The following is a 22,909-nucleotide window of genomic DNA, read 5'->3' on the forward strand; positions in this document are numbered from 1 at the left end:
TTGAACCACATGTCCAGATGAAGTCATAGGAAAGAGTCTTTCCAATCATGTCCAAGGGTCAACAGAATCTTGTCAGATGTACTGGCTGACTAAAGATCTAGCATGGAAAGGTGTTGTTACCTTTACCTGGACTATCTATTCTTTTTCATCTCCATTGTAACTTAAACAATGCCTGATGGAACATTTTAAATGTCTGTAGATCTGTATATTTTTTGGCCTTATGTTTGTTCTGAGCAGATCAGTGGGACATATATATGATGTTGCCTTTGTGTTTCTTGCAAATAATCTTTGGTCTTACCTCTGTCTTCTGAGATAGTATATTTCAGGGGTATATAGGAAAATTCCAGGCATGAAATTTAATTAGAGATCATCATATATTTAAATATGTTTAAAGATATTTAAATATGCCTTACTTCTACTATTTTTTAAAGGGTGCTAAGAGAAATATTAAAGCTACTTGAGGTCGAATCCATTCATCTTTTTATTTTGTGGGTTTTCCCATTATAATTTTATACTGAAAAGATTCACCTCACTCCAGAATTTTGCTAAGGGCTCAAATTTGATATCTTCCACTATTTAAGTCTTCAGTCTTTCCAGACTTAATATGGGAGAGTGGAATGAAATGAGAAACTACATTGATTTTTTTTGTTCCAAATTACTAAACAATTGTATCAGCACCATTTATTAGAATAATGGCTGTCTTCTTTATTGATTTGTCAGAACTACATTATCATATAAAACTCGTATGAAATCTGAAATAGAATCTATTTATGGACAGTCTGTTCTGTTTCATCAGTTTTTCTGTTTACATCTGTGCCAGTGAACTTGAAATATGTGTCAGTATATGGGAGAGCTGGCACTCCTTCCCTTTAAAGATCTTATCTATTCTTGCCAAAATCTCTTTACATAGATAAACTTATTTTTAAAAAATCTTTGGTAATTCTTAAAGTATAATGTCATACAAAAATGGAAACATTATTGAAATATAAATAGGAAAGGCTGAAATTGCGTGTTCTTCCCTGCCCTCACTTTTCCACTTCCTCCCTTCCCTAGGTATAACCACTGTCAACATTTTGGTGTCCTCAGATCTACTCTCAAACACCAGGTAAGGCTCAAAAATATTATCAGTGATTTTTTGTTGTTGAAACTGTGTTCAAATTATACATTAAGAAAAATTGCCATCTTATGTTGTCTTCCTATTCAAAAACATATTCTGTCCATTTAGTTCAGCCTTATTTTATATATCTCATTTAAAACTTCATAATTTTATTTATATAGATTCCAACATTTTGTATTGTTTATTTCCAGATAGTTAATATTGTGAAAGGATTTTTTTTTCAGTCTGTTGTCTTTCTAATCACTGGTGGTGAAAAAAAATGCTCTTTGTTTTTGTCTAGTAGTCTTACTAATTTTAATAGCTTTGCAATGGATTATTTTGGGTTTTTATGTTACATAATCACATCATGGGCAAATTATGATAATTCCATATCCTCTGTATTTTATTTCTAGTTCATGTTTTATTGCTTTTTGAAAACTTTTAGAATAACAGTAAATAGCAATGGTAATAATAGAAATTCTTACTGGTCCTGATTATAATCAGATTCCCTCTAATGGCAATGTTTAGTATAAAATTGAAAGTCTTTGTTGAGAGGCAGAATGGCATACTGCCACAAGTGGAGTCTCTGCAGCCTCATTGCTGGGTTCACATCCTGGCTGGGTCTTCCTAGAGGTGTAAACTTAGGCAAGTTTCTTCTCCTCTCTGTGCCGCACTGTGCTCATCTCTAAGACAGGGGCAATGATAGTTTCTACCTCATACAGTTTTCATGAGGATTAAATAAATATTTTATAAGCATTTACAAGAATTTTGATACTATATTAAGCACTGATTCCATCAATAAAGCAGTGTGCTTTATGTTATCAACGGCTTTTAGACACATTCAAAATGCACTAATAATTCAGAACACGAGCAGTGTGCTAGTTTAAAAACATTCTACTGTTGAAGTGTAATACTTGTGTTTTCTTTTTTGCCGCTCTCTGTTTTCATGCTGAAGTATATGAAATTAGCTCAATATTTTCTATTCTAACATTTTCCAAAGAATATTATTTATTACTTGGAGTCTGTGTACATTTATACCATTTGCGTTTCTGTAGTTTTAGGCTGCTGGAAATGAAGTGTGGCTTTTTAGTAGTTCCAGCTGCTATAAAGCCCTGCTGCCTAAGCTGACGCCACTACCTTTTTACAATTCGTTCAAAAACAGTACTGCTCTTTATTTTTTAAAAGGAATTGTTAAATTTAAGGTAGCTCCCGTGGTCAATTTCTGCCTTATACTGGCTTCTGCCTAGTCATCACAGATATGATTGGGTGTGTGTGGCATGGGGCCCCAGGAAGGCATGACAATTAGAATGTATCACTCTCTGGTTTCACAAATATTCTCTTTTTCCTAGATACTCTCATTCCCTAGAGGGTCTCCTCCAATCCCCAGACTTAAATGCCATCTGTGTACTCCCCAGTTTTTGCCTCCAGCCCTGACCATATTCATGTATCCAGCTGTCTATCTGATATTCTTATGTCTGGGGTTAACCAGAATGTCTCGAATATTACATTTTGTATGATATGTGTTGATTCTATATAGTCCTTGTTGAGAGGCAGACTGGCATGCAGTCTCAAGTGTTAACCTTCTCATGTCTAATAAGTGTCTCAATTTTAATATCTCCAGACCTGCTCATCCCTCGTTTTCTCCATTAGAGTAAAGCAAAGCATTGTTCTTTACTTTGCTCAGGTCAAAACGCTGCGTCACTCATGACTCCTTTCTTTCTCTGAAATCTTCATCCAGTCCGTTAGTAAACCGATCAATTTTACACTCAAAATTTACCTAGTATCCTATGGCTTCACACAACCCCCTCCGCCACCGTTCCAGCCTGAGCCATCAGCACCTGTCGTTCAGCTCTTTTGCAGAAGCTTCCTTACTGCTCTCCCCGCTGCGGTCCTTGTTTCTATGTGGTCTATTCCCAACACAGCTGCCAGAACCATCCTGTAAAATACAACTTAGATTTGTTGTTCCTCTGCCTCAAATCCTCCATTGACCTTTCATGTTAAACTGAAAACCCCAAGGCCCCTAACGTCCACCAGGTCCCCCGCTTCCACACCACACCCCGATGTATGACATTATCACATACTACTCTCTACCTCTCTCATCCACTCCAGCCTCCTGCACCTCGCTGACCATTATTCTCCTGTGTCATTGCCTTTGCACTTGTTGCTTTATCTCCCTACAACATTCATCCCTTAGATGTCCACAAGGCTCCCTCACTGTCTTCAGGTCTCTACTTAAAAATAACATCTTATCTAAGAGATTTTCCCATCGTGCCACATAAAATGGTCCTTCTTCTCTATGCTAGACGCTATCCATTCTCTGTATCATTTTTCTTCATAGCACTTATTTTCATTTGACACTTCTTTTGTTTGCTTATTGTCTGTCTTGTTCACCCATATATCCCTAGTGCCTAGAAAACTCTCCAGCATCTAGTAGGTACTCAATAAGTGTTAAATGAATGAACACTGTCATTACATGAGGACAATCTGTAATACATTGACAGTTAACAATATAAGGATCTGAAAAGGCATGAAAACTAATACATATCGTGTGTTTCCTGGCTGCCAGCCCTGTGCTAACAAGTTTATACAGAGCTTCTGAGAACAGGGGAACTTACTCAGTAGAGTCTAATTTCTATTTAGAGATTTAACTCTTTGCAAGGATTAGATTGTTATATAGGTGGAATGATTTCAGAAATGCTCACAAAAATAAAAGTTTATCTAGTCCCCTAAGGCCTTAGATATATTTAAATGGGGGGAAAGCCATCCATTTCATTCATGATGAAAAAGTTAACCTGTTAATCCTTCATTAGAGAGGTGAGACATGTTGAGTTATGACTGTTGTGTGTTCATTTGAACACATTTTGGTAGAAGTGAGGGAAATGCCACGGAATAGAGAAGTAGGGGCAGCAACAGCAAACTGCCCATTCCTCTGAAGCAACACAGCCTCACTGGGAAGAGCAAACAACATTCACATGGGCCTGGTTTTAAATTCTTGCTCTGAATTTGGTTTCGCTATGGTCTTTGGCAAGTGCTCTGAATGTCCGTTTCCTAACTTAAATAATAAGATTTTCCTAAGTATGAAGGGTGAAACTATAAGGGTAATGCTTAGGACAGTGCCTATCAGATTTAGAAAATGACAATAAATAGTAGCTATTTTAAATTTTCTCTAGGGCTAGATTCTATTTCATAGAGAATCTTGTTAAAGAATGAGTACTAGATGTCAATAATTAGAGAAAAACACTTTACAGTTCCATTATCAAAGAGATCCTTAATGTTTTACTTCCCTGGATGGGCACCGTGACTTCCCGCATAAATGTTTTACTGGACAGATGCTGTGACCTCATTCAAATATATGCTTTCAGTACCTCTTATAAGTCTTCTTGAAGCTCATTATTTATTGTACAGGGTCCAGCTTGAGGACTACAAGGTCTCTTTTTTCCTACCTGAATAATTTGAGGGTTCTCGAACACTCTGACTACAAGGCAGTGCTTGGAGGGTGTCTTAGGGTCTTAAGTTGTCCTCATGTAAGAAAGCAAGGCTATAATTTATAAGTGTTACGGAGTCCAGGAATGTGGTTGTCCAGACGCTGTCTCATGAACATGCTCCTTCTTTCTTCCCCAGTGGAGTTTTTTATAAATAATCACCATCTTCTTTTTAAGTTCTGAGCTTGTAGTCTTGTTTTCTACATCATAATGATGTAACACTGATTATTAAATTAACTAAAATATTGGCAGTATAGCTGTATTGTGAAGGTGGGAGAGGAAAGGTGAAGGGAAGTGTGCTGAATCTCTCATATTATAACAGGAAGTCAGTCAATAAGTAACTTAAATAAATACGTGAATTACAGAATATGTATAGTATTTAAAAGTATGGAGGTAAGCGTAGTAAAGATAAAGATGTGCATTTATCAGATAGAACATTTTCAATAGACTAATGATGCTACTGTGAGCTGACTATGTCCAGTTGCTATGGGAGTACAGCTTAATCATCTTGCCCGTGGGGAAAGACTTATTATAGGAGAGATACTCAGGTGTCTCTTTTAGAAACAAGGGGTATAGAGGATTGGTCTTTATGAGATAGATTGTGATCATAGGGTAGTTAGGTAGGGAAAATCTTCTATACTGGAGGGCAGGGTTCCCCTCCCCACCCCCACTTTTTTTGTCAGAAACATAGACTCATTTTCTAAAGTTACTTTTACTTTAGCCTTTGAGTTCCCAGATCCATTCTCTCTTTTTCAACATTCCTGGTCTGGAATCTGGTAACTACACATGGAAGTCCTGAGGATAACACTCTGGTGAGAGAAGCAGAATAAGGAACCTCAGAGATCACTTGCCAGAAAGTGACCAGACTGGACAATTTGCTTTTATTTTGACATTTCAGAGGCTATATATTCCAGATATGGAGCCAATCTGGGCTAAAACTTTGAAAATGGTTAAGCAGTACTTTACATCTTCACATCGAAAAGAGCCTCTAGACCCTCTAAGGCCTTGCTACATAAAGTGTGGTGCACAGAGCAGCAGCCATGCCGTCACTGGGGAGGCTGTTGGAAAGCCATTATCTTATAATTCATCCTAGTGAATCAGAATCCACTGAGTCAGAATCTGCATTTGAGTAAGATCCCCAGGTTATTTGCACATCAAAGTTGAAGAATGACTGGTTTGAGGAATGAAGACGTGGAAACAGATGGGCTGATGGGAGTTGTATAAGCAAGGATTAAAAAGCCAAGCTGGAAGGAGCTGATCTCTAGCTGCACGTGGGCTGGAGCCTGGCTGGGTCACAGAAGCTGGTGAGTGCAAGAGAGGAATGCATTACAGGGCTAAATGGACCATCAATGTCTAGTGCCAGTTACTGGGAAGGAGAAAGAATTTTCAGATTAAGAAATGACATAATCTAGTGTAGAGATTTATTTTTAGCTCCAGCACTCTGCCCCACACTCAACCCAAAGATGGACAGGCAAAGGCAAAGGCATATATATGCAAGATGGCTAGAAGTAGTGATCCTTTGCAAAGTTAAAGAAGTATAGCTGATGAGAACTTTTCTCTCCTCTTCCTAAAATGTTCAGAGATATATTTTCTGACATATCCATCTCTTCTGAACAAGAGAGAAAAATAACACCTAATTAAGACTAAAATATTCAGAAAAAATATTAAAATTCATAAAACCTAATGATAGGTCTCCCTTCATCTCTCATTTACCAATAGAACTGTTAAGCTGGTCACACTTCTAATTTCTACAGAGAAATTCATGAATCAAAAGATTTGAAATGATAAAGGCTCATTTTAGTAGCTCCTCATCCCAATGAAGATATAAATGATTTTAGCATTTTATTTTCCAAAGATCTTAAACTTTTTATATCTCCTGGAATGTCAGCGCAGGCCTTGAAATTCACAGACTCATAATCCCATAACGCAAACAGGAAAAGCAGTGAATGGTTTTGAAACAAGTGCACCGTGATATACTTAGCTCATGTTGGACACCAAAAAATATCTTATTCACCTACTCAAAACATTCATTCCGGGCTTCCCTGGTGGCACAGTGGTTGAGAGTCCACCTGCTGATGCAGGGGACACGGGTTCGTGCCCCGGTCCGGGAAGATCCCACATGCTGCGGAGCGGCTGGGCCCGTGAGCCATGGCCGCTGAGCCTGCGCGTCCGGAGCCTGTGCTCCGCAATGGGAGAGGCCACAACAGTGAGAGGCCTGCGTACCGCAAAAAAAAAAAAACAAAAAAACAACATTCATTCCCACACCATGTATGTAATCACCCATTGACTATATATTAAATATTTATATATAGTAAAGAGTAAATTTCCATTCCTTTATTGAATAGTTTATATATTTGCTAAAGGAAATTACAGTTTTGATTAGGTAAGTAAGCCATTAAAGAAATACCTGGAGGCTGATTTTTATAGTTATCTAAACTTTAATCATCTTATTGAAGTTCCTTCAGAATTCTTCTCAAGATACACTGTAACTTCAAATAGAAATGGGGGCAAAAGACATTTATGCACATTCACAAAAACTTCCAAATGGCTGACTTTCCTCTTCTATCTTTGTCATTGTTTCCATCCCAAGCAGCTTAACCATTTTTCTGCACTATTTTGTGTCAGAGGTTTGGTAGGTTATTTGGATGCAGTAGTAAGTGGTGTTTCTACAAAATGAAGCAATTGAAGGATAATTATCAGTTGAAATACCTCCAAAATGTTCATATTTTGTGTGTCGGATTTTTTTTGAAAAAATTGCAGTTAGATAAGAATCTTATCTGAGATCTTTGTTATCTCCAATCTTCAGATTCTTTGGGTTTTCTAAAGGCTCTAACTGTTCATAGACTGTTCTTTTGCTCTCAAGAGCTCCTCAACAGTAAGCACGTTGGCGTGTTCTTGCTCCTGGATTTCTCACTGACAGACTCAGGATCTGAGGAACATGACACATCACTCACATTCAGACTGTGGAAGAGCCCTGTTCCTTTGAACATTTTGGTGCTATTGCTTAAAAGTTGAGCCATAGCTGGAAAATAGAGGCTGGGAAATGGAGAATGCTTTAGAGTTGGTAGGAGGAGGAGGGAGAAAGAGAAAGAGGAGAAGGGTGTAAATGCCTCTAGCAGAGGTTTTGACAGATGGCTGGGGCCAGATGAAAGAGTAATTGAGGCAGGATTTTTTTTTTCTGTGTATGTTTCCATTTGTATTAAAATATCAGAGTTGTTGCTGAATCTATTTTATATGAATCTATTTTATATGATGAGGTAATAATTAGGTAAGCTGGAGCAAAGATCTGGGCCAGGGCATTAATGATACAATGGCTATAAAAATATAACACACAAAACTCTGTATACAGACAAAGTAAAAGTATCAGTGGTTTCTGGAAGTGGGGGAGACATGGGTCAGGGGGAATAAATAGTGGAGCACAGAGGAAAATACTCTTTATGATACCATAATGGTGGATACATGTCATTATACATTTGTCCAAAGCCATGGAATGTACAGCCCTAATGTGGATTCTGGGTGATGATGATGTGTCAGTTTAAGTTCATCGATTGTAGCCAATGTACCACTCGTGTGGCTGATGTTGTTAATGGGAGAGGCTGTGCGTGTGTAGGGGTAGGGGGTATATGGGAAATTTCTGTACCTTCCACTCAATTTTGCAGTGTACCTAAAACTGCTCTGAAAAAATAACGTCTATTATATATCTGTATCTATAGTTATATCTCACATTAGCCTGTGCATTTGCTTATGTTTGACTGCTATGGAAAGGAATGTTACATAATTTGCACATGAACAAAAAAGAATATATACAGTAATCAAGAAGGAATAGAAAACCAGCCATCTCTAGCTGGCCTCCAAGAGTATTATGAGATGAATATCTGTTAAGAGTATTTTGAGATGATCTTATAACTGTGCACCTGCGAGAACAGAGAGGACTCCAACATGAAGTAATATCAATTGTGCGAAAGTTACACAAAATGCATAAAAAAGGCAAAATCTGAATTATTTAGGCACCATACATATGTTTCATGACTAGCATAAAAGAAATGAAGAAAAAGAGATTATTTTATTTTATTTTTAATAAATTTTATTGGAGTATAGTTGATTTACAATGTTGTGTTAGTTTCAGGTGTATAGCAAAGTGAATCAGTTATACATGTACATATATCCACTCTTTTTTAGATTATTTTCCCATATAGGTCATTACAGAGTATCGAGTAGAGTTCCCTGTGCTATACAGTAGGTCCTTATTAGTTATCTGTTTTATATATAGTAGTGTGTACATGTCAATCCCAATCTCCAAATTTATCCCTCCCTCCTTTCTCCCCTGGTAACCATAGGTTTGTTTTCTACATCTGTGACTCTATGTCTGCTTTGTAAATAAGTTCATTTGTACCATTTTTTTAGATTCCACATATAAGCGATATCATATGATACCTGCCTTTGTCTGACTTACTCAGTATGACAATCTCTAGGTCCATCCATGTTGCTGCAAATGACATTATTTCATTCTTTTTTATGTCTGAGTAATATTCTATTGTGTATATGTCCCACATCTTCTTTATTCCTCTGTTGATGGACATTTAGGTTGCTTCCATGTCTTGGCTATTGTAAATATAGTGCTGCAATGAACACTGGGGTGCATGTATCTTTTGGAATTATGGTTTTCTCCAGATATATGCCCAGAAGTGGGATTGTTGGATCATATGGTAGTTCTACATTCAGTGTCTTAAGGAACCTCCATACTGTTCTCCATAATGGTTGTACTAACTTACATTCCAACCAACAGTGTAGGAGGGTTCCCTTTTCTCCACCCCACTCCAGCATTTATTGTTTGTAGATTTTTTGATGATGGGCATTCTGACAGTGTGAGGTGATACCTCATTGTAGTTTTTATTTGCATTTCACAAAGAGGTTACTTTAAAAGCTCAATGCAGTTTGAACTCTTTGATCTTTGAAAAAGACAGTATTCCTTTGGGGATGAAAATGGTTCTTTTGCTTGAGGAAACACCTTACAGACAACGCACTGTTTTGAAAGACAGAGTCTAAGTGAGAGGGCTTTAGGCAAATAAAAGCTAAATAATTCTACAAAATGAAGTGGAAGAAAGATTAATTACTGGCATTTGTAAAAACAAGGATTCGGTGTCTTGGTAGAGAGAAGAAACTTGAGCAAGATGGCAGCCAGCAAGGTCCTAACGTCAAGAATGATTAGCAACTAATCCACCTGAGAAGGAATGGCCATGGACCTTTAAAACACTTACCATGAATCACTGTCTCATCTGAGGCATACTCTAAACCTCTACGTGATACTCCATCCTTTAGGGGAACCCCATCACACAGGGCAGCCAAGTGCTCAGAGAGTTGTTGGAAGGTGTCAGGGCGAATGAGTGAAGAAAAAAATACTCATGAGAAGTAAACTAATGAGCTGTGGATTGAGAGTTCAAAAGAAGGAGTTCATAATACTCAGGATTCCTCTTCAATCTACAGAAAGGCACAGACTTCGCACAATGCATGAGATGAGGCTAAACCTATTTTATTTGGATATTAAAGGAGAGAGAGAGCACAGAAAGCTCAAGGTTTAAGGCATCCATCTAGGCAGTAGATACTTATGAAAGACAAGTTAATGAGAGTGGTTGTGGTCAAAACGTGGATGACTTGGTGAACCATGGAAGCTGGGATTTGGGGAGGGGGATAAACGTACACTTTACTTAAGTTCTGCTGAATTCCACTGGGTTGTGCCTAGGGACGAGTGTCCACTACTATGGTGGTGACAAAGCCTTTCTAATAAGATTGAGTTTGAATCTATAAGTTCATTTTTCTCAATCAAGATGATATTAGTTAGGCTCTCCAGATTTATTAAAGTGATTTTCCCAAGATATTCAGCTATTGATGGTGGAAAAACTTGGGGTTTTTGATTCCCTGGTACAGTCCTTTTTTTTTTTTTTTTACCGTACAGTGCTCTTATATTGATAATTAAAGCTTCTCACTTTTGTTAAACACTCACAATGTCTAACATGTGTAACATATGATTACCATATATATATTTTATATTTAGAATATCTATATTAAGTATATTAGTCCTGCAGTTACTATAGACAGCATCTACTATATGAAGATGCAAAGGTGAAGAAGACATACCTTTTACTTAAAAGATAAACACGATGTGATTGTCATGGAGAAGATAGGCCAATAAACCAACATTGCAAATCATTTTGCTGTGTGTCATAGTGAAGGTATTTAGAGGGCGTTTGGAAAGCAGAAGGGAAGAAACATTTAACTCTAGAGATTCAGAAGGGATACATGTAGAGAATGAGTGAGTGAATGAATTTTACACTAGCGCATTTCTTTATGAGTCTCGTCTCGTATACAATGAAAGTATTATTTCAGTTCTACCTGATTCGTAGGACCTTGCGAAAATATGCTTTGGTAGAATCCTGTTTATTCTAAAACGTTTATAAGTGTTTTAAAATAACAGTGAGCTTTAAAATAACAGTGTTTTAAAATAGAGGCTTCAAATTCCCTTTCTTCCATTCTGGGCATTTACTGCTTCTAGAATTTAAGCCAAACTCAAAATAAGCCTTTTAGTTTATGCCGTTAGGGTTTAACTTGTAAAAGAAAAATAATGTTACAACGTAAGTTGAAAGTTAATATGATCTGAATTTATTAGCCCACAGGGTAAAGAATTACGATTTGCAAGACTATTAAATGGGCCCAGAAGTCAGTCTCACCAAGTTCTAGAAACAAGTAAACAGATGACGTTTTTAGAGGATGACACACAAGACCTCAGCTAACCCAATAATTTTGGTTTTCTTAATATATAACAAAATTAATGTGCTTTTGTGACTATAATTTCTTGAAAAGGCAGTTACAGAGTTTCACGTTCTCGCTATAGTCGAAGAGTATAAACATGAACACATTTGTGCTCAAATATGAACCTATCAATGGTTACCAGCTGTAGGGCAGGTCTATGTTTTTTTCAAAATCAGCATAATTAACTTGAAATATATTTTTTTCTTAAACGAGATTGTAAGAGAATTATTTCAGACAAATTTGATTTTTTTTCCTTTTTTTGATCAGACATTTTTACAATTGAACTATAGTTGATTTATAATATTTTATTAGTTCCAGGTGTACAGCACAATGATTCAGTATTTTTAAAGATTATACTCTATTAAGAGTTATTACAAGATAATGGCTATAATTCCCTGTGCTCTACAATATATCCTCGTTGCTTATGTATTTTATACATAGTAGTTTGTACCTGTTAATCCTCTACCCCTAATTTTTCCCTCCCCCCTTCTCTCTCCCCTTTGGTAACCTCAAGTTTGTTTTCGATATCTGTGAGTCTGTTTCTGCTTTGCTATATACGTTCATTTGCATTATTTCTTAGATGCCGCAAATAAGTGATATCATACGGTCTTTGTCTTTCTCTGACTTATTTCACTAAGCATAATACTCTCTAGGTCTATTCATGTTGCTGCAAATGTCAGAACTTCATTCTTTTTATGACTGAATAATATTCCATTGTATATATACACCACATCTTCTTTATCCGTTTGTCAAATTTGGTATTTATTTTTATTTATAGAATCAAGTGAATACATAATAAAACTGAGTAATAAATCCACAAGTTATTTCAATATAATCCCACAAGCTATTTTTTTCTGTAAAGGACCAAATATTAGATACAATCACAAAACATTTCAATATTCATCAAAACCATAACCATACAATTGTCCCAAGAAAACACACTGAAATTCTTCTGTACAGCATAATAAGCTAGGAGATACAGAACATTTGAAAAAGCAGTTCCAAAAATGGAATACTAAATATACAACATCAATTCTTTTTTTTTTTAATCTTTATTGGAGTATAATTGCTTTACAATGGTGTACAATATCAGTTCTTAATAAATTTGCTATAATAATGAGCTAAAGCATCCTAGAATATGTTAAGTCAGAAATCCTGTGATATAAAGACAACTACTTTCAAGTGTGGAGATGCTAATTATTTTATATTAATGCTAATTGTTAATTATTCTGATATTACTATCAGACTTAGTCTCAGATTTCCCTTTCTGAATTTGCTAATTTGACCCGGAACACAAAAATATTTAATTCACTCTATAACACTCTGTTTTTATTTAACATAAATTAATGTAAAAAGATGCGATATATATATCTATAATTTAAAAATGGCATTTAATTTTCACCTAAAATATATAGTTTTGATGCTGACATACTATAGGTCACATGTACATTTTCATTCATCATAATTTAATGTACCTAAAAACTGAGTTAGAACAATATTCTTAAAATGCCTGTGTGTGCACTGGAATTTATGTGATTCAACCCATTTAAGGCTCTCTTGGGGCCTTAAAGGAAATAACTCTTCCTGTGAATAGTTCTTAAATTTTTGCTCAAATTGGCAGAGGTCAAATTTTAATTAAGAAACATTCTCTAATATTTATTCTCCATGTGCTACTCATGATGTCAAGTGTTGCCAATGACACTGAGTGGCACTAAAAAGACCACAGGGAGGGAAAGGGCAGGGATACAGTGGTTGCTTCTGCACCTCCAGGACTAGCATCCCAGGTGGCCCTGCCCTGAGCTTAGTCTAAGTAAAGAAGTTGCCTCCAGTATGAAAATCCGTAAGGGCCCAATTTACATGGGTTTAAAGGAACCAAATCTCTGATATTTGCGGTTAAGGATGAGGCTTAATTTCTCTCTAGATGGCTTCTAATTATGGTAGGGTCAAACTCTGAAGCTATAATTTAAAGCTCTGAGTGTCCAATTATGTTACAAAAATATAGGTTTTAGAGTCTGAAAAACATAAAAATTTAACCTAATTGGATTACGTTACTTGTGAATAACAGAATGAAAGTTGTGTTTCTTAATCATCAGTGGTTGTCCTTTCTAGGAACTATAATAAGTTTGGAAGGGTACTGCATGTTATTAAGATTACTTGATTTTTTTTCTCTTTAAAAACCACACCCAGGATTTCCCTGTTGGCCCATTGGTTAGAACACTGTGCTTCCACTGCAGGGAGCACAGGTTCCATCCCTGGTGGGGGAATTAAGATCCTTCATGCCATGCGTGTGGCCAAAAAAATAACGTAAAATAAAAATAAAAAAATACCTCCCTCTCTTAAGAAAAAAAACAAAAACACTTCCCTCAATCATGGCATGAGACTTCATTGCTGATGGTGGAAGTTCTGTGTGTAGGACAAATATTTAATTAACCAAAGAATTTCACTAATTTCCTTCATAGTTATTTTTACACTTTAAAAATACATGTCCAAAAATTAACCCATTAAGCACTTAATATGTACTTAAAAATGGTTTTTTCATCATCAATTAATGTTTATCAAATGTCCAATAGAAATATCACCAGTTTCTCCTTGCATTTCCCATACCCACATAGATACATTAATATTGTATACTTGCAGGATCTTCCCACAGGTAACTGGCAAATAAAATAAGGTGATGAAACACATTTATCCTTGACTGCAAACCTTCATTTAAGGTATCTCAGGTCTTCTCTTTGGTCAAGAAAGGGAAATCTTCCCTTCCCAGTATACTCTTCTTCCTTACCACCTACAATTTCCTTTCTTCTGAAATAGACGGTCAGGACTCTTCCAATTTGGAATATTGTTCTGGGAGATCTAAATGCCATTCCTGGGTGTATAACATTAGGAAAGTTTAGCAGCTAGGTAAGTTAAGCTTCTCAGCCTAAACCGCAAAGAATAAGACCACGTACTTGCCTAGTGCAGAACTAGCACCCAGATCTTCTGGTGTCTCCCCAGCCCCTTTTCTGCTATCTCATGTCCTGATGCATTTAAAAGGAGAAAACATGGCTGGGTAGGTTAATTTGCACCTTATTTGAGAGATGTTCCTGTAAATAAGATTCAAACTGATTTTTTTTTTTTTTTTTTGGTACGTGGGCCTCTCACTGTTGTGGCCTCTCCCGTTGCGGAGCGCAGGCTCCGGACACGCAGGCTCAGCGGCCATGGCTCACGGGCCCAGCCGCTCCGCGGCACGTGGGATCCTCCCAGACCGGGGCACGAACCCGTGTCCCCTGCAATGGCAAGCGGACTCTCAACCACTGCGCCACCAGGGAAGCCCCAAACTGATTTTTTTTTACTTGGAGGTACACGTCAATATTTTGAAACAATCTATACAAGAACTATGAGGTTATTATTTTGGAATTGCATTTAGAAAAAAGCGGGCTCGTGTTTGTTCCAACCCAAAAGGCTTTAGCTTTGAGTTGTCAAAGTCAAGTTGTCAAAAGGGCTGACAACATTACAGAGGGCAGGGACACTGAGATGCTGCTATGACTCAAATAATGAAGAATTGATGAATTTAATTGATGGCTCATATTGGACAATGCCCTTTAAGAGACATATTTGTTATTTTAAAAAAAAGCAGAATTCTAAAACCTAAGGACTTAATCTCTATAAAACATTTGGAAACTTTTTTTTTTTTAGGCATATAAATCCAGGGAGAAAAAGGCCTGAGAATTTGGAAAGGCAAGAGAATGAAGAGGAGTGAGGTTGATGGTTCCAGGTTCTTGTAGTGCCATTCAGTGCTCAGTTTCTTATCGACAAAGTTTAAAAAAAACCAATAATGCTATTAAAATAGCTATTACTTCCTCTAAGGGATGCGAAGTATTTATGATGTATCCTCAAATCATTGCAAGGTCTCTAAGAAGGAAAAGGAGCCAGACAGAATAGCTCAAAAAACCCCACTGAGTTCCATTAATGAAAAATGCAGTAACAACAGCCAGTAGTGTTGTAATTTACCTCTGTTTAGAAATGAAAGAAGTTGATGCTCTTGGCTGGCTTCAATTTACCTGCAGTCAAAGGAAAGCAAATTCTCTCTTTAAATAGGAAAGCTTTGGTTAGGCAGCAGTTAGACTTAACAGTGGCCGTTGGCGATGCTTTCTGATTAATCAGCAGAGCTATATTTAAATTTTAGGATTTTGTATGCCAGACAGGAAACCAACACATTCTGGTTAATGAAAAGCAAACAGGAAAAAGCTGTGAAGTTTTGAAGACCCCCCCACCCCCCACCCCGCCGCCTGGGCAAAAGACTGTAATAAAAGCAAGAGCTAACACTCATACAGCACTTGACAGTTTAGGAAGATCTTTTCACACACTTGATTTCATTTCGTCCTTACAACGACCCTGTGAGGTAAGTGTTATCAACGCCATTGTACAGCCTAGGAAATGGAGGCTTTATGTCTTTTTAAGCCATTTCCCTAAAGTCATGCACTTAATAACGAAGGAAGCCAGACTAGATGCAGAGCAGTTTTCTTTCTATTTCCCCGCCCTCTTCCTGTCCAGCCCTGCTTCTCCTCCACTGTGAGACTGTTTGACGGGTGGGTGATCAGAAGGAAGGACCAAGTTATTTTTAATTAAACATGAGGGAACATTCAGTATCCTGAGTCATTCTTTAGGAGACTCGTATCTATGAATCTGGATTCCTCAGACATGAAGTAATGATGGTGTTAATATCCAGTATAGCACAGGATACCTTATAACACTGGTCAAAACATGTTTACAATTTTCTAGAGAAAGCCTACATAATACCTTAGGCAATCTACTTTCTCCTCTTCTAATAAAATTGCATATTTTTCATACAAATCTGACCTTAAAGCAGCTTTGCAGTGGGAAGAAAAAGATATTATCGGCCAGTTGACAACATTTTCTCTAACCTTCAGCATCTTGGTAATCATGCTTTTGACAACCAATGAAACATGAGGAACCAAAGGAGGGAACTGCCAGTTTTAAAGTTACTGTTTTGAAATGGAGGTGATTTATAGCTTCTAACAGAACTTTCCTCTTTCCACTCTGCAACAGGCACCCCCTACTCAATATCCCTCAAGCTCTCATGCCTCTTCAAGGCACCATCCCACTCCAGGCCACGGTTTGAGACTGCATTTTCTGATACATAAATTTATTTTACTGGACGGAAGCATAATTTCTCTGACGTCTCTTCTAATTCCTTTCAAACCCTAAGGCTGCTGATGAGCTTACTTTGTTCAGAAATAATGCCCCTACATTATACGACTTCTAAACCAACCAAACCTTAGTTATGTCAGAAATAAAAAGAAAAGAAACCCACAGCAAAATATAAAGCCAGGTGGTTATGCTTTTTCCTTTAGAAATATTACTTCTGTTATTTCTGGGTTAGGTCTGCAGATTTTAGTGTGGCATGTTTTTATTAACATTCCGTATAAAACAATTCATAGCTTTTGCTTGTAGCAATGTGAAAATGCAACTAGAAACACAGTCTTGTACTCAACAGATTGATTTATCTTATATTTGTTCTAATAATTTCTGGCTGGATTCAGTCAGTGGGCTGAAAAGTCCGTTACAGGAGTCAGGCTGCATGCTCAGGATGAAACAGGAATGAATTGGATGGACTTGGAAGATTTAGCTGAGTCCTTCCACACGCCGGTCCTATTTGTGGGGCTTCGGTTGTTAGTGAAGAAAGTCTGTTTTCGGCTCATACTGTCAGAATCTTCTTTGTTGAATATTTGTTTCATGTTTTGGCAGCATGGGAAGCTTTGGATACAGTCTTGCAGGAGATGGCCACTAAAAAACATGTATATCCAGGGATTGCAGCAACTATTCAAGGAAGCCAGTAATGCAGTGATGGTGGTGGCCGGGTTTTCCGACTCTGTATGGAAAACATAAGGGGAGAGCATTTAACTAGTCAAATGCAAGTGACAGCACTGGATAAACTCATTTTTCTGTTGGTTCATGAAAGCTGGAAAATGTTATGGGTCAATATAGAAAATAAAGTATTTTGTTTATCAGTCAGGGAAATGGTTGGTGAATGGAAATTGCTTGGTTGTAAAATATTTTCATAGGCAAGATGCCTTGAAATTAATTCAGGGATTTTAAACCACTATTAAAATATTTAAGTAGAATGAGTGGGACTTCCAAGAGGTTAAGCATATTAAATAACTTAATAAAGTTTTGAATCCTTTGTGTTAGCACTAGCGTGTGCTAATGAACACAGCACTTAGAGAACGGCTTCCATTTCAGTGAAATTTCTAGAGGCTATAGCCACATATACCAAATTATATCCATCCTGATAACTCAGGCAAAAGTATGACATTATGGACCATGTTTAGTTGTTTTAAATTTTTTACTATTAAACATATTCTTGTAATAAGAAATCTATACCGAAGGGGATAGTTGAAATAGGTCCCTGAAAGATGCAATATTTAGTTGTTTTCTTTGGTTAATTAGAAGCTTCGTCTGATTTTAAAAGAAAACCATCTTTGATTGTGGCTTGAACAATTAAATTATATTATGAAGAACAGATAAATTAAGAAATTCCAACAGTCCTTTGAACTATTTTTTGTGTATTTGCACTGGTAAACTACATAAATATCACCTTTCACCATAGAACTATTGCACTGAGAATATACCTTTTCTAAAGGTAAGAATAATAGGCAAGCACTGATTTTCCCTTATTAATTATGAACTTGGGCCTTCTCACTCTTGTTGCGCCAGAATAAATTACAGGTTAGTTAATCAAACTTTGTGCTAAGATGCTACTCTTAAAGGCGATCAGGATCCAGGACTAAGACTGTATTCAGAAAGAATGGAAATCATCGACATACCTGTGCACAAGTGAAGAATTTTTTAGTAATTGTGTCTGAATCCTGATAGAGCAACAAATAGGCTGAATTTTTTATTTGATTAATACTTAAGAGGCTGCCAAGACCAAACAAGACAGGAAATATAGCATTTATGTTGTATTTTTCATCATCAGTGCTATTATAGCCATGACTTTTATTTGTCTGAATTAAATTCACTCTCAAGTGTTTAATTTGTACATACAACTTTCAAAGTATATCACAAATAACAAAAGGAGACACTTCTTCCCAGATACCTGTTTCCCAATTACAGTTGTTGTCAGCAACATTTCTGTAATATATTTGATGTGAAAAAAAATTTTTGTTTTCCTTATCAAAGGAAATTTTTTTTCAAGATACAATATTAAATAATGCTTTTGGGGGTAAGTTCTCGTGAAGCTGGTTTTCCTAGTTTGTGAAGGAATTAAAATCAAACGAGCTAGTAGGTGCGGAGGACATTCTCAGAAAACTACAAGAGTTGTGTGGAGAGATGTACAGCTGTGTGGTCAAGTTAGTGCTGAAGGACTAATGAATCAGTCTAACAAATTTAGAGTTTATTAATAATCCTGCTTTGAAACACTGGGGAGAAAAAAGTGTTAAAGTAATTGTAGGAAAAAATCAAAACATTATGATAAGAAATGGAACACTAGCTAAATGCCAAATTAAAATGATTGACTTAAGAATCTCTCTTCAACACATTTAAACTATTTTCAAATTAAAAATATGTCCGTTTTACCCTTACTTTGGGGCATTTCTACAAAAATTTTACATTGCGATACTTTTCACAAACTAGCAAAAAGCAGTTGTGACAGTATACATATTGCTCTGAATCCAACAGACTTCAAAGCAGGGTTTTAACACAGCGGTTAGTGCTTTGGCAAGAAGTCATTATTCTGTTCTGTAATTGCGCGGCTGACTCTAGGGCACAGTTTTCTGGATTTGTGGTTTTAGGAGCTCGTTACAAATGCAGATTCCTGGGCCCCATTCCAGATCTACTGAATCAAAACGTCTGGGGTGGGGACCCCACGACTTTGGCTTTTAACAGTTCCGCTCAAGATGTGATTCTCATGCACGAAGTTTAAAAACTATTGCCCTAGAGGATATTATGAAAAGAAACTCTCTCCCCCCACCCCCCCAAGCACACAGACCCCATCTGTGCACCTTACTCCATCGTCCCGCGACACCTACCGACCCAGGGGAAATTCTTATCCCAGACAGACCACATCTGGATGATGAAGAAGGGCGCCCAGCAAACGATGTAAGCCGTCACGATCACGAAGGTCATCTTCACCGTGCGGATCTTGGCGCGGGAAATTGTCTTCACGCTGCTGACACACGGCGCGAGCAGGAGCTCCTGGTGGAAGGCGCCGCCTGCGCCCTCCGCGCGGGCGCCCTTGCCCTGGCGCACCGCAGTCTTTCCGCGGACGTTGCGCCAGATGTGGTAGCAGATGAAGCCGTAGCAGGTGCCCAGGCTGACCACGGGCGCCACGAAGATGCTGCCGGTCATCCAGGTCACGTAGGCGGGGAGACCCCAGGGCTGGATGAAATTGGCCCAGCAGTCGTAGGCCTTGGTGACGTTGCTCACTTCGACCACGGAGAAGACGAAGTACTGTGGAGTGCTCAGCACGAAGCTCAGCACCCAGGCGGCAGCGATCATGAGGCGCGAGCGGCGCGCCGGCTGCTGCAGCGTCTTCAGCGGGTGGCACACTGCGATGTAGCGGTCGGCGGTCATGACCACCAGCATGTAAGCCGATGCGAACATGGCGAACACCTGCAGGTGCTTCACCACGCGGCAGAGCCCGTCGGGTCCGCGGAAACGGTAGGTGATGTCCCAGCACAGCTGAGGCAGCACCTGGAAGAGAGCGACGGCCAGGTCGGCCAGGCTGAGGTGGCGGATAAAGAGGTGCATGCGGGACATCTTGCGAGGCGTGCGGTGCAGCGCCAGCAGCACACTGCTGTTACCCAGCACGGCCACCACGAAAATCACGGCCAGCACGGCGACCTCCAGCTTGGCCAGCTCCTCGTTGCGCTCGTCCGCCAGCGGGCTGTCATCTTTCCCGAGCGCCTCCGCTTCCCAGCTGGTGTTGGCACCGCTGGCGTCCAGAGGCCACCATGGGCTGGAGTTCCCTGCGGGCCCCGCGCCGGGGCTCCCGGAGAAGCTCATGCTGTCCATGCAGCGCCTCCTCGGCCTCGGCGGAGGCCCGCTCCCTTCCCGCCTGCTCGAGCGGTGCGCTCCCTCCTTGTAGCGCTCACCGCGAGCCGGGCTCTGCTCGCTCTCTTGCGGGTGTCTCCCGGCGCAGCGTGTGCCACCAGCCAGTTCGGCCGCTCTCGGTCGAATTGCCCTCCCCTTTGCCTGCGCTGCCCTGTCTCAACTCGGGCGAATCTGGGGAGGTGCGCTCCGAATCTCTGAAAGCACTGGTCTCCAAACTCAAATTATTGATGCGGAGTTTGTTTCCCCAGATCGCGTTCCCTCTCGCCTCAGTGGTTGGAGACTGCTCGGTGCCTACACTCGCTGCCTCCCTTCCCTCTTCCCTGGGGGTTTTCTTTTTTCTCCCTCCCTACGTCGGTGATTTGTCCTCTTTGCATCGCTGCTGCAGGGGTGGGGCTGGGAACTCGCGGATTACTTGGCGTAATAGGGGGTTGACCGTGGCGCTTTCCCTCTCTTCTCTTCTAAAAAAACCTTGGAGATCTGGACATGTCATGCCTTTTCAGCGTTTACCATCATTTCCTCTAGCCTCCCTCAAGGGTCACCTTAACCCCCGCATTTGACTTCAACAGACGCTGTCAACATGATACCCAGAAATCCCGAGTCCACCGCCCGCGTGGGTGCTCTTGATGCTGAACTTGGCGCGTGTGCCCACCTGCTTCAGCTTGGGTGTCTCCCTCCGCAGCGGGTCCGCCCATCCCGGGGAAGCCAGTCTAATTTTATTCTCAGGGCAACGTGGCTACGGGAATTTCGTCTCACACCAACCCCGCTCCTCTCCGCCCTCCTCTGTAGGGTAACAACTGGGTGACTTAAAGGACGCTCTCTTCCCGGTAACTTTGATGCCTGCTGTTTGTTACTCTGCCCGCGTTCGCGGACCGGAAGGACGCGCTCGCAGTCCCGGCGGCTGCCTGTACAGTGCACTTATCTACAGCGGGGGGAAAAGGAATGTCTCCTGGTTTTCCAGTTTCCCCCGGGGCTGGGAGCGTGTTGGGGGGTGGGTGGGACTTAAGGAGTTTTCTCTAAACTTGATTCCCGGGGTTTTCTCCGGGAAAAGCCTGATTCCCACAGCTGGGATGGGCGGGATTTGGGCCACAGTAGTCCATGGGGACTTCGTCTGGTTACTACTGAATCCTGGGGACATCTCCTCGGGTGGACGAAGAGCCGCTGCTGGAGAGCGGCAGCCCAGGCAGCGCTGTCCAGGACACCGGAGCGAAAAGCCGCCAGGCTCCTTGTGCTGGTGGGTGAGAAAGAGGCAACCTCCAGGCAGAAAAGAGACTCTCTGAAGCAAAGAGAGAAAAGACCACCTACCTATTAATTAGTTACTCTGGGCAGCTGGAGCCCAGCTGCAGGGCATGAGACGGGCAGGATTACTAACCCTCTCCCTTAGCTCTGCCTTTAAACTTTGGTGAAGATACGCTTGGAAGGACGGCAAGGGGGAGCTGTTTTCAGGCTATTTCACAAAAGAAGAAAAAAGGAAAAAGTAAACACTTTATAAGGTTATCTACTCTGTAGATACACGAACATGACATTTTGGTCAGAACATTTGTATATTGTGGCCATGGTATAATTTGATTGAGAAGAATATCTATGAAATGTAGGCAAAGAAACCAAAAGATTTTCTGAGATGCAGTTCTCAGTGATAATTCCACTTTGCTTCCCAGTTCATGCACGCTGAGTCCCAAGGCTGTCACACTAAGAGTGCTGGACTCGACCCTGGGAGTCCTTCATTGTGACTGCATAAGCCTCGGTTTATACATCTTTAAAATGGGAATGAAAGTACCCGTCTTACCTACTTTTGAGGTTACTTTGAGGATCAAGTAAGACAATGTTCTATTTGGGGAAATGCTCTCAAAACTACAAGGTGTGTGGCGTTGTCTCACTTTCTCCAAGATATCTTGGAGGCAAAAGACTTGAAAAGTTCAGAGACGTCAGTAAGTAAAATATTTCCAGACCACCTGTCTGGAAAAATCCTTCAAGCAATTAGGTAATAGTCACTGACTCGGAGAGGTGACCTTCTTTTGAGTCACAAATTACATTATTAGTGTTGCATATGAAAAATAATGTCTGACCCTAGTGTCCCAGAGTATTGCAAAAGTGGTCCATTGGCCAGAACCTGGCAATTTTATTGCCCTTGGTCCTACACCTTTGAGCTTTGAGGTTTCCTGAAGGGAAGGAATCTACAGTACAGGGTTACCAAAGTTCCTTTGCGTGTTCTTATTCCAGATGGATGGTGTGGTAGCCTCTCAGAAAATCATTCATCTGTGTCAGGCCCTCTGATCCAATAATAAAACTATATCCAAGTTATAAAAATAACTTGTTAGGTTACATTGGTGGGCACAGTTGGAAGATATTCTTCTTCAGTGAACAGTAGTGCTAATTACCTGTGTGTATTATATATATACACACATATATATGATACATATGTGTGTGTGTGTGTGTGTGTGTGTGTGTGTGTGTATATATATATATATATATA

General features: G+C 39.5%; 1 protein-coding gene across 1 annotated transcript; it reads right to left on the bottom strand.

The window, feature by feature from the left end:
- Window positions 1-11,948: 11,948 nt before the first annotated feature.
- On the bottom strand, window positions 11,949-21,214 carry AVPR1A (arginine vasopressin receptor 1A). The gene is made up of 2 exons (XM_067697210.1): window positions 19,416-21,214; window positions 11,949-17,257 (listed from the first exon to the last, which is right to left on the bottom strand). Exons 1-2 carry the CDS (start codon window positions 20,398-20,400, stop codon window positions 16,971-16,973), a joined length of 1,272 nt encoding a protein of 423 aa, XP_067553311.1. The 5' UTR covers window positions 20,401-21,214; the 3' UTR covers window positions 11,949-16,970.
- Window positions 21,215-22,909: the final 1,695 nt, after the last annotated feature.

This window comes from Pseudorca crassidens, chromosome 11 (assembly GCF_039906515.1).
Source record: "Pseudorca crassidens isolate mPseCra1 chromosome 11, mPseCra1.hap1, whole genome shotgun sequence".
Lineage (NCBI taxonomy): Eukaryota > Metazoa > Chordata > Mammalia > Artiodactyla > Delphinidae > Pseudorca > Pseudorca crassidens.